The 17001-nt window shown below is 39.7% G+C and overlaps 1 protein-coding gene across 5 annotated transcripts in view; it reads left to right on the forward strand.

Annotated features, from left to right (window-relative positions):
• Positions 1-17001, forward strand: part of Zfp62 (zinc finger protein 62) — a 21198-nt gene continuing 4197 nt past the window's right edge. Inside the window, exons 1-2 of one of the 5 annotated variants that reach the window (XM_039087164.2) lie at positions 1-5264; positions 15909-15961. In XM_039087164.2, coding sequence (XP_038943092.1) covers position 15961 — 1 coding nt within the window. In that variant the 5' untranslated portion in view covers positions 1-5264; positions 15909-15960. Of the gene's footprint in view, positions 5265-9682; positions 15962-17001 lie in introns of those variants that run through there. The other 4 variants (XM_006246188.5, XM_039087165.1, XM_006246189.5 and 1 more) reach the window with 4 other exon arrangements.

Raw genomic sequence — 17001 nt, forward strand, 5'->3', positions numbered from 1 at the left:
TCTTTATTTCTTCCTTGACCAGGTTATCATTGAGTAGAGCATTGCTCAATTTCCATGTATATGTGGGCATTCTTCCGTTATTGTTATTGAAGACCAGCTTTAGCCTGTGGTGGTCTGATAGGACGCATGGGGTTATTTCTATCTTTCTGTATCTGTTGAGGCCTGTTTTTTGACCAATTATATGGTCAATTTTGGAGAAAGTACCATGAGGTGGTGAGAAGAATGTATATCCGTTTGCTTTAGGTTAGAATGTTCTATAAATATCTGTTAAGTCCATATGGTTCATGACTTCTCTTAGTCGGTCTACATCTCTGTTTAATTTCTGTTTCCATGACCTGTCCATTGATGAGAGTGGGGTGTTGAAATCTCCTACTATTATTGTGTGAGGTGCAATGTGTGTTTTGAGCTTTAGTAAGGTTTCTTTTATGTATGTATGTGCCCTTGTATTTGGAGCATAAATATTTAGGATTGAGAGTTCATCTTGATGGATTTTTCCTTTGATGAATATGAAGTGGCCTTCCTTATCTTTTTTGATGACTTTTAGGTGAAAATTGATTTTATTTGATATTAGAATGGCTACTCCAGCTTGGTTCTTCAGACCATTTGCTTGGAAAGTTGTTTTCAAGCCTTTCACTCTGAGGTAGTGTCTGTCTTTGTCTCTGAGGTGTGTTTCCTGTAGGCAGCAGAATGCAGGGTCCTCATTGCGTATCCTGTTTGTTAATCTATGTCTTTTTATTGGGGAGTTGAGACCATCGATGTTGAGAGATATTAAGGAATAGTGATTATTGCTTCTTGTTATATTCATATTTGGATGTGAGGTTATGCTTTTGTACTTTTCTTCTCTTTGTTTTGTTGCCAAGATGATTAGTTTCTTGCTTTTTCTAGGGTGTGGCTTGCCTCCTTATGTTGGGCTTTACCATTTATTATCCTTTGTAGGGCTGGATTTGTAGAAAGATATTGTGTAAATTTGGTTTTGTAATGGAACATCTTGGTTTCTCCATCTATGTTAATTGAGAGTTTTGCAGGATACAGTAACCTGGGCTGGCATTTGTGTTCTCTTAGGGTCTGTATGACATCTGTCCAGGATCTTCTGGCTTTCATAGTCTCTGGCGAAAAGTCTGGTGTGATTCTGATAGGTCTGCCTTTATATGTTACTTGACCTTTTTCCCTTACTGCTTTTAATATTCTCTCTTTATTTTGTGCATTTGGTGTGTTGACTATTATGTGACAGGAGGAGTTTCTTTTCTGGTCCAATCTATTTGGAGTTCTGTAGGCTTCTTGTATGTTTATGGGCATCTCTTTCTTTAGGTTAGGGAAGTTTTCTTCTATGATTTTGTTGAAGATATTTACTGGTCCTTTGAGCTGGGGGTCTTTACTCTCTTCTATACCTATTATCCTTAGGTTTGATCTTCTCATTGACTCCTGGATTTCCTGTATGTTTCAGACCAGTAGCTTTTTCTGTTTTACATTATCTTTGACAGTTGAATCGATGATTTCTATGGAATCTTCTGCTCCTGAAATTCTCTCTTCTATCTCTTCTATTGTGTTGGTGATGCTTGTATCTACGGCTCCTTGTCTCTTCCTTTGGTTTTCTATATCCAGGGTTGTTTCCCTGTGTTCTTTCTTCATTGCTTCTATTTCCATTTTTAATTTCTTCAACTGTTTGATTGTGTTTTCCTGGAATTTTTTCAGGGATTTTTGTGATTCCTCTCTATAGGCTTCTACTTGTTTATTTATGTTTTCCTGCATTTCTCTAAGGGAGTTCTTCATGTCTTTCTTGAAGTCTTTCAGCATCATGATCAAATATGATTTTAAATCTAGATCTTGCTTTTTTGGTGTATTTGGATATTCTGTGTTTGCTTTGGTGGGAGAATTGGGCTCCGATGATGCCATGTAGTCTTGGTTTCTGTTGCTTGGTTCCTGTGCTTGGTTCCTCTCGCCATCAGATTGTCTTTGGTGTTACTTTGTTCTGCTAATTCTCTCAGTGGCTAGACAGTGCTATAGGACTGTGTGTCAGGAGTGCTGTAGACCTGTTTTCCTGTTTTCTTTCAGCCAGTTATGGGAACAGTGTTCTGCTTTCGGGCATATAGTCTTTCCTGTCTACTGGTCTTCAGCTGTTCCTGTGGGCCTGTGTCCTGAGTCATCCAGGCAGGTTGCTTGGAGCAGAAAAGTTTGTCTTACCTGTGGTCCTGTGGCTCAAGCTGCTCGTGGGGGACTGCTTTTGAGCTCTCTGTGATGGCGGCAACCAGGAGGGCTTGTGCTGCCTTTTCAGGGCCACAGTCCACTGGGGTCCCAGATGGTGTTGGGTGTTTTCCTCTGGAGTCAGAAATGTGGGCAGAGTGTAGTCTTGAAAGGAAAATTATACAGATTTAAGGTTTAAAAAAATAAAATTAAAATAATAAGTTTCAAAATCCACGAACCCAGGGCTAAATACTGTGAAAAGCAAGTCCCGGCAGCCCCGCCCTGCTGCTAGGACTAACAGACCATAAAGATAAAGAAAAGGAATGCAGGAACCAGGACTGGCCCAAACCATCTGGCAGAAAGGCACCTCCCGCAGCTTACTCAGAGTCACACCTTAACCAGATGTCCTTCAAACCCTGATACGCGCCTAGCTCCTAAAATCCTGTACGCTCCAGTCAATACGTACTCTCCTGCTGTGCTGTAATCTCACTGCCATGTTTAAATGAGCCAATCACTTATAGCCGCGCCAGAAATTACCCAATTGTGTGTAACCTCGCCAAACTCCCTAGCCTTCCCTACATAAACCCCTGACTTTTGAGCTTCAGGGTCGACTCCTCTGTCTCCTGCTTGAGATACGCGTTGGCTCAGAGCTCCATTATTATTAAACAGCCTCTTGCTTTTATATCAAGATCGGTCTCTCATGTTTCCCGGGGCGCGCCACCCCGAGACTTGAGCGAGGTTCTTTCAGTCTCTTCTGGCTTCCCAGGCGTGTCTGCCCCTCTGAAGGTTTAGCTCTCCCTCCCATGGGATTTGGGTGCAGAGAACTGTTGATCCAGGCGCCCGGATATAATTAAGGTTATACGTAGTTGTCTAAAAACAACAACAAAAAATTCCAAAATCTTGGAATGTGAGGAGGCCAGCCTAATGTGATAGCCTTTAATTTAGACTATGGATTCTTCTGGACAACTGAAAGAACCGCCCAAAACTTTTCCCAGAGTTGGACTATCCCATAAGTGGGGTCCTAGCACTTATGTGGCTATTTCAATGAAATGTAATTCAACACTTGGATCTTCAGTGGCACTGGTCACAGTTCAAGCACTCTGTAACTGTGTCTCTGCTATTGTTTGGGTTATAGGAGAATCCTCACACAATCCTCAGTTTGCCCACATTCTTCTCCAAAACTTGCTGCTTCCTGGCCCGACAAGAACCTAGGACTCTGCTCCTTCCTAGGCTCCACAACTGTCCTACTCTGCTGGACTTCATAGCATTCTTTCCACTTGCCTTGGCCTCCTTGGAGATGGATAGAGCATTAAAACTTCCATTCCCTCTCCATTTCCAAGTCAATGAGGTGAGTTTGGGCTTGCCCACAAAGATACGAAAAACAGGCATAGACTGGTACAGATTACAGGCTTTAAACTGGAGTTTTGTAGTTAAGGATGGGGGAGGGCGAAGGGGATTTTCTTAGAACCAGAATGGGAAAGGTAGCCGTTTTCGAAATGATAAGTTATTTCTCCGCCCCTGGTGAAATGAGCCAATTCAAACCAGATTAGATTATATTAAAGGCAGGAAGATGTTCTGGGGGGTGGGGGATGAGTTTACTGGCCCCAAGGACCGAGGCCAGGAAAGTCGCCACGAGGAAGGGGTTGGGGGAGAGAAAAGTTGTGCACTCAGATAAATAAGGAAGAGGAAAAAGAGCGAGAGAGGCCAAAACGTGTAGACTTTTTAAGGAGGAGCCTCTAGTGGTTAGGGCAGTCCAGCCCCGGGCTGGGAAGTTCAGGGTTGGGGGCAGGGTATGCTAGGTAGGGACTGAGAGATGCTGGGAAAACCTGGAGGCCAGGTCTGCTTTGATATGCAGATACACATCTCTGTCCCTAGTCCTGGGTCTGAAACCGAACACGAAGCTGCTGGGTATCTAGGAGAGGGAGGGTTACTTTTCTTCTGCAGTCTCTAAATGGCAGGGTTCCTGGAAATTTAAGCTCAGCTAAGGGCCTTGGCTGGGGGGGGGGGGTCTTTTAGAAATAGGGGGTATGGGACCCTCATATTCCGCTTTCTCTCAGGAACCAGCACTCCCTCCAAGAATCTCCCCAGCCTCACTTAACTATGAGCTCAGCTTCACAAGCAGGAAGTGAAGTATCTATTTTGCCATACCACTTGATTATTTCATTACCCGCCCCCAATCCACCCCGGAATTGGAATAAAAGTCCAAGACAACTAGAGCACCCCTTCCTCTCCGGACATCCGTGCTGAAAGACCCTGATTAGGCGGCCAACAGAGCACCCGCAAACTGCGTGTCACGTGTGCTAACAGAGCCCGACCATCGAGTCAGTCCTCCAGCCTCCCAGAGCGGCCTCGGAAGTGCCCCTGCGGCGCGGGTCTTTCCGGCCGGGCAGTCCGCGCTTTTGTCCCGCCGGCGGCCGGGCTCCCGCGGCGCCGCCACAGCCAGTACGTGAGTCCCGCTGCCGGCGTTCCCGCCTCTACCCGGCCCGCCCCGCCCTTCCCTTCTTTGCCCTCCGGTCCCGGGCGGGTCCTGGGGAAGAGCGTGACTCTCCACACGCATTGGGAAGCGTCCTCTTGGAGTGAAGGGGAAGGAAGAGCCCAGGCCCGAGCCCCGCGGGCAGGCTGCCATCTGAGCAGGCCCTGGGCCAAGGAAGGGCCAGAGTCCGTTCCGGGGTTCCTTGACTGTCATGGCCATTTCGGGTTTAGAGGGAGGAGAACCCCGATTATTAGCGCCTAAAAATTTGCCCTGCTTGCGGTTAAGTTTGTTTCTGAGACTTGGAGGTGACCTGACTCGGTCACCCTTCCCCTTTCTTTTGGTGGTGGAGAGGTATCGAGAAACACCTGCGGCTGTGGAAGCAGACTGTCCACTTCCGGGGCCTCTCCCAGGAGAAAGTCATCAATAGTGGGTGCGACCAGAGAAGGCCATCCCCCCCGACCACCCACCACCACAGCAAACTGAGAAAGTGTTGGCTTAGGGAAAAGCAGGTGAAGGCACCAGAACTCAAGTGATCCTTTGGAAAATCCTGGGGCAGTGATGTAAAAGAAAGATAAAGAGGTCAGGTGGAGACGTCCCTGGGCTAATGATGGTCAGTCTAGATGGCCAGAACCATTTGTGTACGTCTGAAGCTCTTGTCTGTGTGTGTGTGTGTATGAATTTTTGACTATGTAATGTTCATGTGACCACATTAAAATACGATTTTTAAGAACAAAAATTTAATGCAAAATATGAGAACAAGATTTTCTTTTACTGTTCTCAAAGGTTGTCCTAGGCTCTACCTTAAAAGGTAAACACTTTTGTTAAGCTCTTGAGTAGACTTCAAGGACTTCATTCAAATACTAGCAAATATATGTCGTTCCTCTTTTATTCAGACAGGTGGTAGCATAATAAATCCTGCTTCCTTGTTTCTTTTATTGAATCTGTTTTACAGAATTCTATAAGGAAACAAATGAGTGTGTTGTTTATGTTACAGACCTGTAGTAGATTGGCCATTTTAAAGGATATTTTAGATAAATCTTTAGACTGCAGTTGATAATCTTTGAGTTGTTTCTAGTGTTTTTATGTCAAATAGTATTATGTGGAATGAATCTATTTTAGGATAAGGATTATGAAATTAAGAGGGACTGAGGTTAATAAAGTATTTTTTGTTTTGTTTTACAATCAGTCTTTCAATGTACTATATTACTTGCTTCAAGCTAGTCTCTGAGTGAGCCCTTAGCTTCAGAAAAATCTCTCCACTGTCCTCTTTGACTTCCCTTATTTCTGGAGTAGCTAAAAGTATCTCCTCCGCTACTATGAGAATATTCTATTATAAAAATCCCTGCAGTCCTTATTCCTAATGTTTAAATAATAGAAACAAATCTTGTTAACCATTTGCATATGCTTTTCATAAGTTAAATGCAAAAATGACTGCAGCACAAATCCTATTCTTTCCAGTGTATTGCTTATAGCTCTAGCCTCCGTTTGCACGTTCTCCCACGTTCTCTAGTCATCAAATACAGTACCTCAGAGCTTACAGTACAGAAGCCCTGGACCACACATGAGATACATAGGGTATTACCTTGTGGGATACAGTCGGAATCCAGAAATGTAGAGTGGCTGCAGGTGTATTGCACCCGTTTCTTCTTACAGCCACACTGTAGGAATCATTTTCCACTAAACCAAGAGTGCCCTCTTGTGAGTTGTCTCAACTTTTGAGAAATAACTCCTCACAGTCCAGAACAGGTAGTAAAGTGAAGGTTCTTCATATATGCATGCACTTTTGTAGAATCTAGTAGTAGTATTCAAACAAGCACAGAAATAGCCAGAGGTTGTAAGTCTTAAGTAACTTATGAGGGATAGAGACTTTATTGTGGTTGGCTTTTTCACTGATGTTACTAGACAGCTAAGGTCATGCTATGAAAAACTGGCTCAAGAGATTGCCCATCTAGTTTTGAGAAAGTGAGATCTTTTGGTTCTGTGTTATACGGGACACATGATGGCCACCACATCCCTCCTATTGATTGTATTACCTATAACAACTTCCTCTTGGAACTCTAGTTCTTGGTTCTCTGTTCTCCCACTGATTAGTGGTGGTGGTGGCAGCAGTGCCAGAAGGCAGAGGCAGGTGGAGCTCTGTGAGTCAAGGCCAGACAGTGCTGTCTCAAGAAAAAAAGCCAAGTAAAGGTATTACAATAAATTGTATGCCCATAGTTTGAGGATTCTGATCCATTTATTTATTTTTCTTGGTTGAAGCATTTTAAAGCAAATTTCTGACACTGGATTTTGTTTTACTCTATTTTAGTTGTCATTAAAAGTGTATATGTACTCCTAACATCTATAATATCATTACATAACAGCCTATTTTAGCTTTGATTTTTTTTTTTATATTATCTAGTAGCAGTAGGCAGACTACTGGGTCATTTGTCTACAATAAGCCAAGAAGGGCTTATACCCTTCAAATGGAATGTTCGTAATCAACAATATGGTCCAAAGGGCTTAAAATAACTAATACTTATCTGGCCCTTTATAGAAAAGTTTCCCCAGTCCCAGATTTTATAATGCCTGTGCTACTCCTTTACTTGAAACTCCTGAGTAAATACTCTTGTGTTTGAGTCAGACCTTGGGTGCACCCTTGTTACTTACCTGTCTGGTTTCACTTGCTGCTCTATATTCCGGATGTCTAAAGTGTACTTTCCTAAAGTTTTTAGTCCTTCATGGCAGAGGTTAGCCTCCCACTTTGCGCCCTATCTGTGCTCATGCTTTGTAGGATAGATCCCTTCATTCTGGACTATCTCAGAGCCTGTGGGTAGGGAAAGAACCAATCATTATGGGTCATTGTCTAAGTTCCTTGTGTACCATTCACTTAGATAACCATGGTCCTCAAATGTACCCCAGTGTGTTGGTAAGGATGGCAGTGTATCTTACTACATGTTTACAGTTGCATTACATGCTAACAGCATTCATGCCACTGCTGTCTAGATGTACTTTTGCCTATATTGAGTGAACTATTGGATATGCCAAATAGTCGGTACCCAAACAGGGAGTTAAGGAAACTTTGGCTTCTGACAAGATTGGAGAGGCAAATAAAGTATTTGTGGTTCATGCAGTTGAGACCAGTTACTAGCCAATCATACAGTCCCTGAGGAAATAAAGTGACTAAGGATTATGAAAATAATTCAGTCTGTCAAGCAATTAATGATGGGGTTGAAGAGATGGCTTTTTGTCATAATTATAAGGACCAGAGCTCAGATTGATTCCCATGTGAAAAGTCTAGCATTGTAACACCATATATCGGGGTTGGGGATTTAGCTCAGTGGTAGAGTGCTTGCCCAGCAAGCACAAGGCCCTGGGTTCAGTCCCCAGCTCCAGGAAAAAAAAAAAAAAAAAAGAATCAGCCTGTAACACCATATATCTGAAATCCCAGCAGTGGGGAGGAAAGAAATGGCATCTCCTCAGAACTTCTTGCTTTGTTTTGACATGGTGGAAGGCACCATACAACAGAAAAGCAGAGAGAGCCTTAATAAGAGTTCTTTATGAGGAGCCCATCCCCACAATAATGGCATTAATACACTGTAACATAAAGACAGTGTCTCCACGGTCTTATTGTGTCCTTCTGCCAGGAACAGCATCACACTTTTGTAATCCCAGATAATTGACCAGCTAAACCTTCAAGTTCAAGTTCAAGTTCAAGGCTAGGCCTGGTAACATGGTGAGACTTGTCTCAAAAACAAAACAAAATATTTTAAGAAAACACCTGCTTAATATTATATTGGCAATTAAGCATGAATTTTGTTTTAATAGGTGTTAAACTATAGCAGAAAATGATCAAATATGCATTTTATAAAATTCTTAACTGCTGTTAGAGAAGAATTGGATGAGGATAAGAATGAAGGCAGAGAGATTCTAGAGAGTAGTAGTCTAGATGAGAATTGTGGAGGACTGAAGGAAGGCCTAGAAGTTGATGTTCATACGATCAAATCAGTCTTAACAGGATTTTTTTGCATGTAGACGAGAGAAGTAGAAGAGTAAGATTCTGATTTAGGGAAAGAGGACAGTGGGGTGGATAATAGGAACTATCTGTATTTGGATAAAAGGATTTGGGCCAAAGATAAATTTCTAACAGCTTTTTTTTTTTTCTTTTTTTTTTTTTCGGAGCTGGGGACCGAACCCAGGGCCTTGCGCTCGCTAGGCAAGCGTTCTGCCGCTGAGCTAAATCCCCAACCCCTCTAACAGCTTTTAAGAGTGATGGAGGTCATATATAGCTGTCTGTCCAGTGGTAAGAGTCAAGAGGAAAGATAAAATGAAAGAATTGGGAGCATCTGGATCAGCAACTCTGCGAAGGAAGAACCTTATCTAGAAAAATCTGGTACAGTGTGGTCTGAGTTAGAGAAACTCACTTGAGGAGATGAGGCTTGGAGATTGTCACTAAACAAAGATGGTGAGAGTAACACATAGAAGTAGAACGGACAGATTTCTAAGTGTAGATATTTTAAAACTTTATTTGAGAATATTAATATACAGAAAAATTCTAAGAATAGCAATAGCAAAAAAAGGGTGATGGAAGATGGCTCAGCTGTTAAGAGCACTGGTCCTTCAGTTTCCAGCACCTAAAAGTGCTCACAATAGTCTTTATCTTCCTTTCCAGGGTATCAAATTCCTGGCTTCTTCAGTCACTAGCCACACATATATATAAGCAAACATTCATACACATAAAAGTAAATTAAAAAATAGTGAAAGAAACTTTTATTCATATTCACCCATAGTTAGTATTTTATTTAATGTTTTCCTCTTGCTCTCATAAATATTTTAAGTTGAGGATAATTAATATATCATAGTCCATTAACTGTAGATACCTTGTTGCATATGGTTTTTTATTTAAAAATTAAATTTCAGTTATGTGTTTGTATGTATGTATACATGTGTGCACAGCATCCATGGAGATCAGTAGACAAATTGTGGAAATTTGTTTGTTTCTCCAGGTTACTCCTGTCATATCGAAAGGCCTGGTGAGCCACCTCAATATATTTCTTGAAGGATGGGTATATTCTTTTACCTAACTACAGTACAGTTGTCAGTTTCAGTAAAAAAGTTAATATTTTATTTTCCAACTTTGTCAGCTGACACTTCTGTTGTTGTTGTTCTTTGGGTTTGTTTGCTTTTTGAGAAGGGTTCTTACTGTGTAGCTCTGGCTGTCCTAGATCTCACTATGTAGAGCTGGCCTTGCCCTCACAGAGATCTGCCTGCCTCTGACTCCCAAGTGCTGGGATAAAAGGTTTGCTACCATACCCAGCTCTGCCACTTAAAAAGAAATGTTCGGCCTTTTTTAGCTTGTAACATTTTTAGAACTTCTCTTTGTCTTACATAGGTTTGAAGAATACGTCTCCCCCAACCCCCACTCCACAACACTTTTAATAGAATAGTCTTCATTTTGAATTAACCTATTTTCCTGTGGTTCAGTTCATATAATAAATTCTCATAGGTTCTGTCCTTCTCAGGAAGCATATGATATTTTTCTGCTCTCACTAGAAATATTAATGTAGAACATCTGTCAAAGCTTGCCTGATTTCATGCATCATTACTGTTTTCTCTCTAATAAGCATTCTGAGAAGAAGTATTTAAATTCAGAAAATAGCCCGCTCTTTTTCAGAATTTCTCCCCAGACTTAGAATTCATTGGTGAATTTTTTTTATCAATTTTTTACTCTGATAGTTATAGAATGCTAATTTATTCTATTGTAATCAAGAGGTCTCCCTTTTTTCCTGGCTTTTTTATCTGTGGGGATTGGTGCAGGCCTGTTTTCTGTGGCTTGTAAGTACTATGCTAACTTACTGTTCCTAAGCTGGATGTTCAAGCTGTCTTTTGTGGTCTTAGAGAGCGCCTCACCTTTCTGTACTTTCCTTACTGGTAAACACCATACTGGTGACACAGTTCCTCTTACAATTCTGTTCCTAGCCACTTTTTTGTAGACTTTCTTTTGAATAGAAGAAACCAAAACTTAAAGTGCTTATATCACTGTGGTGATATTTTCCTTTTTGGCTCGCTGGCAACCAGAGCTAAGGGATATATCTATGAAGAAGTAAAAATGTATGTATGTCCATACTTATATACACATATAAATTGTCTAGAAATGATGAGTTTACACAGTGCTTCTAATTTATCTATATAAAGTTCTTTGTTGATTTTTTTTTTCCTATCCCATATTTGTATGTCTTCCTTCCCATAAGAATCCTGGCTCCTAACAAAAGTCACAGTTGAGTTCCAAGTTGTTTCAGAATTGTTTTGCGCCTACTACTAACAATAATTCAACTTGTTTGGAATTCTCCCCTGTATCTCCCCACCAGCCTACAGAAGACTGAATGCAGACAAGTATGAAATCAAATGCTGTGTTCCTAAGTTATATAGATTAGGCTTTTTTGTTTGCTTATTTTCTTCCTATGGTTTTAGTGTCCCTGTGAAACACAGATGCGTTCACTATTTTGTTTACTTCCTGTTTAGCAATTTTCCCTCATCTTAACTGATTTCATGTTATTCTTTGATTATGCAGAACACTATTAGACTTCCATAAGTTCCATAAAACTATACAGTGCTATAATCAGTGTCACTACACCTCCCCACTCTCTTATTCCCTGTTCTCCACCCTTTGCAAATATCAATTGTTTCGTGGTATCACCATAAGGATAAGCACATACACTACTCTTCTTTCTTCCTTTCTTGACATCTTCACTTTTTCACTTTCTGATAATATAATACTGTACATCCTGGGAATTACTACCTCGTCAATTAGATAGTCTACTTTTCTAATACTCCTATGTAATACTTACAGAGCTTATGTAACTAGTCTTTTGTGTTGGAGATTTAGGTAATTTCCCAGACTTTCAGTTAAAATTTGTGTAGTAATAATTCTGTAATCAATACACATGTTCTTATGAGTATACACACACTTGTGGTATTAGAAGTGTATGTTTAGAATTGTTACTTGTGAATTGAAGGGGAAATGTGTGTGTTAGCACAGTTTTCCCACCACAAGCACTATGTAAGTTTATAATAGATTCCGAGCAATCTATTACAAGAATATTTGTTTTCTTCAGTGTCTTATCAACAGAGGTATATGGTCATGCTTTGAACATTGGTCAGTGTAACATGTGAAAAACACTATTGAAGTTCTGATGAATATTTTTCTTATTAGTGATATACTTATTTTTTACATGTTTAATGACTGTCTTGATTTTTATTTTTAAAGGAAAAACACTATTGGCATGGTTAGTTATTGTGTGAAACACCCTATATATTCACTGAACAAAATAATTATTGTAGACTACTATAAAAAAGCCCAGATTAAGAGAACATCTAGGGCTGGAGAGATAGCTCATTGGTTAAGAGCACTAGCTGCTCTCCCAGAGGTCCTGAGTTCAAATCCCAGCCACCACACGGTGGCTCACAACCATCTGTAATGAGATCTGGTGCCCTTTTCTGGTGTGTCTGAAAACAGCTATAGTATTCTCATATAATAAGTAAATAAATCTTTTTTTAAAAAAAAGGAGAGAGAACATCTAAAGGGCAATCAAAAGGTTAAGGAAGCTGACAGAAACTGACTAGCTTGAAAACATTGTATATTTTGACCACAGAAATATTCTACTTTTCAAATAACAGTGTTTGTCATAGAAGTCTGTGCACCAGGAAGCTGTTTCTAGTAGACGTAAATTAAATTTTATTTTTTAGAGGAAAAAACTGAACCATATCGACAACTTATTTCTGTTACAAAATATCACTTGATGCTTTTTCTTCCTTATTTTAAAATTAGAAAGGAAAGGAACTAAGTCCTCAGAGTATACCATGATTGTGTTGTCAAGTCACAGTCACTGAACTTGAGGATGTGTGATGGTCTGCAGAAAAGCTGCTTGACTCTATTCCTTCACATCTGAGAGGAGTTTGCTATGATCAGCAATCTCTACCAACTTCAGGCTGCCTACAGGCAAAGAGATGAAATGATGGGGGACTAACCAACCTAGATTGGTTATCTTTTTTAAGAGAGTGAATTAAGAAATGTTTCTACTTTCTTTCAAAATAGTTACTGTTAACTGAGGTTTCTTTCCTCCTTTTCTGGTAATCCCCATATGAACAGTGTTAAAAGGGACAACAGAAAGTGGCAATGGGCTCTTAAACTTTTGCCAGCTTTATTTCCAGTAGTAGGCATTTCTTTAGGACTTCTTTCTTTGCAGAGAACCTAGTACTCTGAATCCTTATGACTTGGAAGGAATCAAATCTTATTCTGTTCTTTCTTTAGAAGCCAATCCATATAGAGCTTACTTTCAGCACCACCACCACCACCACCACTTCTCTCTTTCCTTGTCCCTCTCTTCCTCTCTCTCTTTTCTCGCCCTCTCTTTCTTCCTCTTCCCTTCTTTCTGAAAGTTCAACCAAGGCACATTTTATTGTGTATGGGTCCTGATGTTTCTGAGAATGGACAGTACTTTCATGGCCTCCAAGACTGTAATTCAAGCACCTCAGATTTTCTAGGTTTCTAATATCTACATTGTTTGACTAGGGGTTACCCTAGAGTTAGTACAATAATTGGCCTTGACACTGTAAGACTCCTCAAACAACTGGAATGAGTTTAAATTCTCAATGATTTCACAACTGCCATTCACTATTTTCTTTTAATTCATGTGGTTCCTTGAGTACCACCAAACCCAATCAAGACCGGTCCATGTCATTTTGATCAAACATCTCCAACTTCCAGCTTTTCAACCTCAGTAGAGAAAGGGCTGATGACATAACAGCTATTACATGTTTAAGACACTGGTTTTCCAAGAACATCTTGTTGCTGACTCTTAGAAGTCACTTTCCTAGGCCCTTTCCCCAAATATTACTATGGAATTTGCAAAGTCTGGCAGAAAGAAATTTGACCATTCTCCGAAGTCTATAAGCCAGTCCTGGATAGAGGTGCTGGGTATAGAATGAACATGATGACCAGAGCCAGCTTTGCTTCCAAGAAGCCATTCACTAAAAAGAACAGCTATAGTGCTAGAGTTTGATTTACTCTTGCCTCTGGAATATCATTTATTTTTCTCTAAGGGCTGATCTTTGATAAACTACCAAGTGTTATCAGGTACTTGGGAATCAGAATGGTCTTGTACAGAACAGTGATGTGAGCTTTAAAGATCAGGATATTAAGTTCTTTGGCTTAAGGGTTAAACTGCCTGGTCTTTCCAGGCACACAGAAACTTGACTTGCTAGATTTCTGTTTTGGGTGTATTCCAGTTAATGACAAATGTTTTGTCCCAATAACCATTAGAGCTGCTGATCCTGCTACTTCAGTGTCTCTTTAAGCTGAGAGCTCTGTTCCAGGGAGATTTTGTGCCACTCACTGCTAGGCTTGGAAAATCAATAGCTCTTGGTGAGCCAAACAAGCTTTGGACAGACCCAGACACCTTGTCATACAACCTTAGGGCCTGAAGGCAGGTGACCCGTGGCTTTGGTCAGCATGTTCATTCTCTACCCAGCACCCCTGCCCCAGGACTGGTTCACCCCAAAACAGACTGTGGAGAATGCTCAAGTTTCTTTCTACTTTCTACCAGACTTTGCAGATTCCATAGTAATATCTGGGGAAAGGGCCTAGGAAAGTGACTTCTAAGAGTCAGAAACAAGATGTTCCTGGAAAACTAGTGTCTCCAACATGTAATAGCTGTTATGTTGACAACCCTTTCTCTACTGTGGTTGAAAAGCTGGAAGATGGAAAGTTGCTTGGGAGAGTAACTTTCTCCCTCACCTCTCACCACGGTTTTGACAGTGTTTCTGCCATTTTCTTTTGGGAGTGGAGGTAGAAATTTGTACTGTTTTTATTATTAAAGTACTTGCATGTAGTTAAACATCAGTCTTGTATTGCATCTTGGTTAAGGTTAGGAAGCGTTCTCTACCCAGGTCATTAATTCATATTTTCTTCTAGTATTTGTTATTCTTGTGTCTGTTATATTATTTTGAGCTTCTTTATATTTAGAGCCCTGTTCCATTTGGTGTTTATCCCTTTGTGTGATATAAAAGATCTAATTTTATCTTTTTTATTCCCCAGATGGCTTTATATTTGCTGCACTATTTTTAAAAACTGTCTTTCCCCCAGAAATACCATCCTCATCATCAATTTCTGTGTGTAGTTGGAATAATTTCTGGATGTCTATTTATATACTAGTAACACATTTAAATTATAAAAGCACATTTTAAATTATAGCATATGTTAATAGTCACTACAGCTAGTAGTTGCTCACAGCTCTTTTTCTTCCCTAGCAACTTTTTATTTTGGGAAATTGTTTTTTATGGCTGTAGGAACCTTAACATTTTTTTTTCTGAGGAAGTTGAGATGGAAGGGCTAAAATTGAGAAGTAAATGGATGGAAAATCTGTTGTATGTGGGAATGGCAGAATATAGATAAGGTATGCTGCAGCTAAAGTTTCTAGAACTGCTGTAGCCCACTTACCAGTTCTGTGTTTTGTGTTGTGGGCCGCTCTACCCAGAGTAATACAGGGAGTCAGGGAACTAGTCTGGTCTACCATTCTTCAGTTACCTCATATTTGGGACTTAATTTTATATACTATTTCCTCAGATGAACCAACTTTTGCTCTAATGTCTGCTGGGTGATTCTTCATCTTTTAAATAGTCTCCTAAATTTCTAGCATTTTCTGTTCTTATAAGTGGTCATTATTCCTATAAAAAAAGTTGGTAGTATGATTCTTTATATCTGTTCACTCTAAAGCATGTATTTTTCTTTTATTGACCATTTTTTTTCTCACACAGTTACATACATAGCTTTCTAAGTAAGATTCACAGAATTCCACGATAATGTCCTGAAATGTTATGCAAGGCAAGAGGGAAAGATCACATTTTATCTGACTATAATGCTTCATTTTCTTGAAATAGGTTGAACAGTATCTTTTTAGCAGTCAGTATGTCAGAAAATGATATTGATTGGGTACCAGTCATGTAAAGTGCCTTTAGGAGAACAGAATCCCTGCTTGAGTATTAAAGTCTGCTTTGGGAAGTTTATCATTCATTCATTCATTCAATTCATTAATTTATTTAGAATCATGTGCTTTTTCCAAAACCCTTACATTTTAACTGTGATCAGTAGCTTAACTTTTAATAATGATAAAATAAATAGTAATAACATTTGCCCTGACCAAGGAACAAGTTTGTTCTTACTGGTTTTAGATGGCTATCATCCAATATTCACAGTGACACTATAACTTTCATTTTACAGGTGAAGAAACTGCTATACAAAGAAGTTAAATAGCTATCTCAAAGGTCATATAAGTAGGTATTTGAACCTAGTTGTTATTCTAGTCATTTTCTGATCTGTGTGAGAGGTTGGTTTCAATATTTCACAGATAGCAAAGTCTACTACAGATGTTCAAGTTTCTTATTTAAAACAACAGTATTTACATATGACCTTTACATATCATCCTGTGTACTTTAAAGCATTTTCAAATTACTGTGCCTAAAAGCAGTGTGAATCTTTATATTATTTAGAGAATAATGATAAAAATTAAAAGCTGTATATGTTCAGCACAAATGTAACTTTGTTTTTCTGAATTTTTTTTGGTCTGTGGTTGGCTGAATCTGTAGATGCAAAATCTGCAGCTGTGGAGGGCCAATTACTTTGCTTAGTGGCTTGAGGTATTGCCATCTTTGTTTCACCATCCTTGAGACAAAGATCTTACACCATAGTTCGGGCTGTCCTGGAACATGCAGTAACTTTCCTGACTCAACCTCCAAAGTGCAAGAATAACAAGATTGAGCCTTTATGCTTTGCTGTTTGTAATCTTCTATATGACTAATTTATTCATAAATAGGAATGAAAACTGTATTCCTTGGCAGGCTGGAGCATATAAGTTCTTCTATGATTAGCCACTTTCCAAAGAGTGTTTCCTTACACAGAAAAGTCAAGAAGGCCAGATTGATGTATAGTAGCTTTAGATTTCTTTCTCATTTCTTAGTCACTGTCCACATAATCTTATAACTACAACTACCTGCCTTATCCCTCTTCTAGGGTACTGATTTATCTTTCTCTTCAGTTTTTCCTACTCTCTCCTGATTAACTTTTCAAAGAAAAAGTAATGTCTTTGTTGTTCCAACATTTTTTTCTTTTTGTGTTTCATCTGCTTTTCAGAGACTTCTTTTTTTCTTATTTTTCTATGAGGTCACATTGAAACTGATTGGTTTTGGCTGTGGTTTTAATGCATCAGTTGAACCCATTTTTATCATATATTCATGCTAGGTTAACACAGAAATGAAAAAGCTCTTTGGATCATTAACAATCTTGACTCTAGTTTTAATGTCCCCCATCATAGCCC

Source organism: Rattus norvegicus, chromosome 10, assembly GCF_036323735.1.
Source record: "Rattus norvegicus strain BN/NHsdMcwi chromosome 10, GRCr8, whole genome shotgun sequence".
Lineage (NCBI taxonomy): Eukaryota > Metazoa > Chordata > Mammalia > Rodentia > Muridae > Rattus > Rattus norvegicus.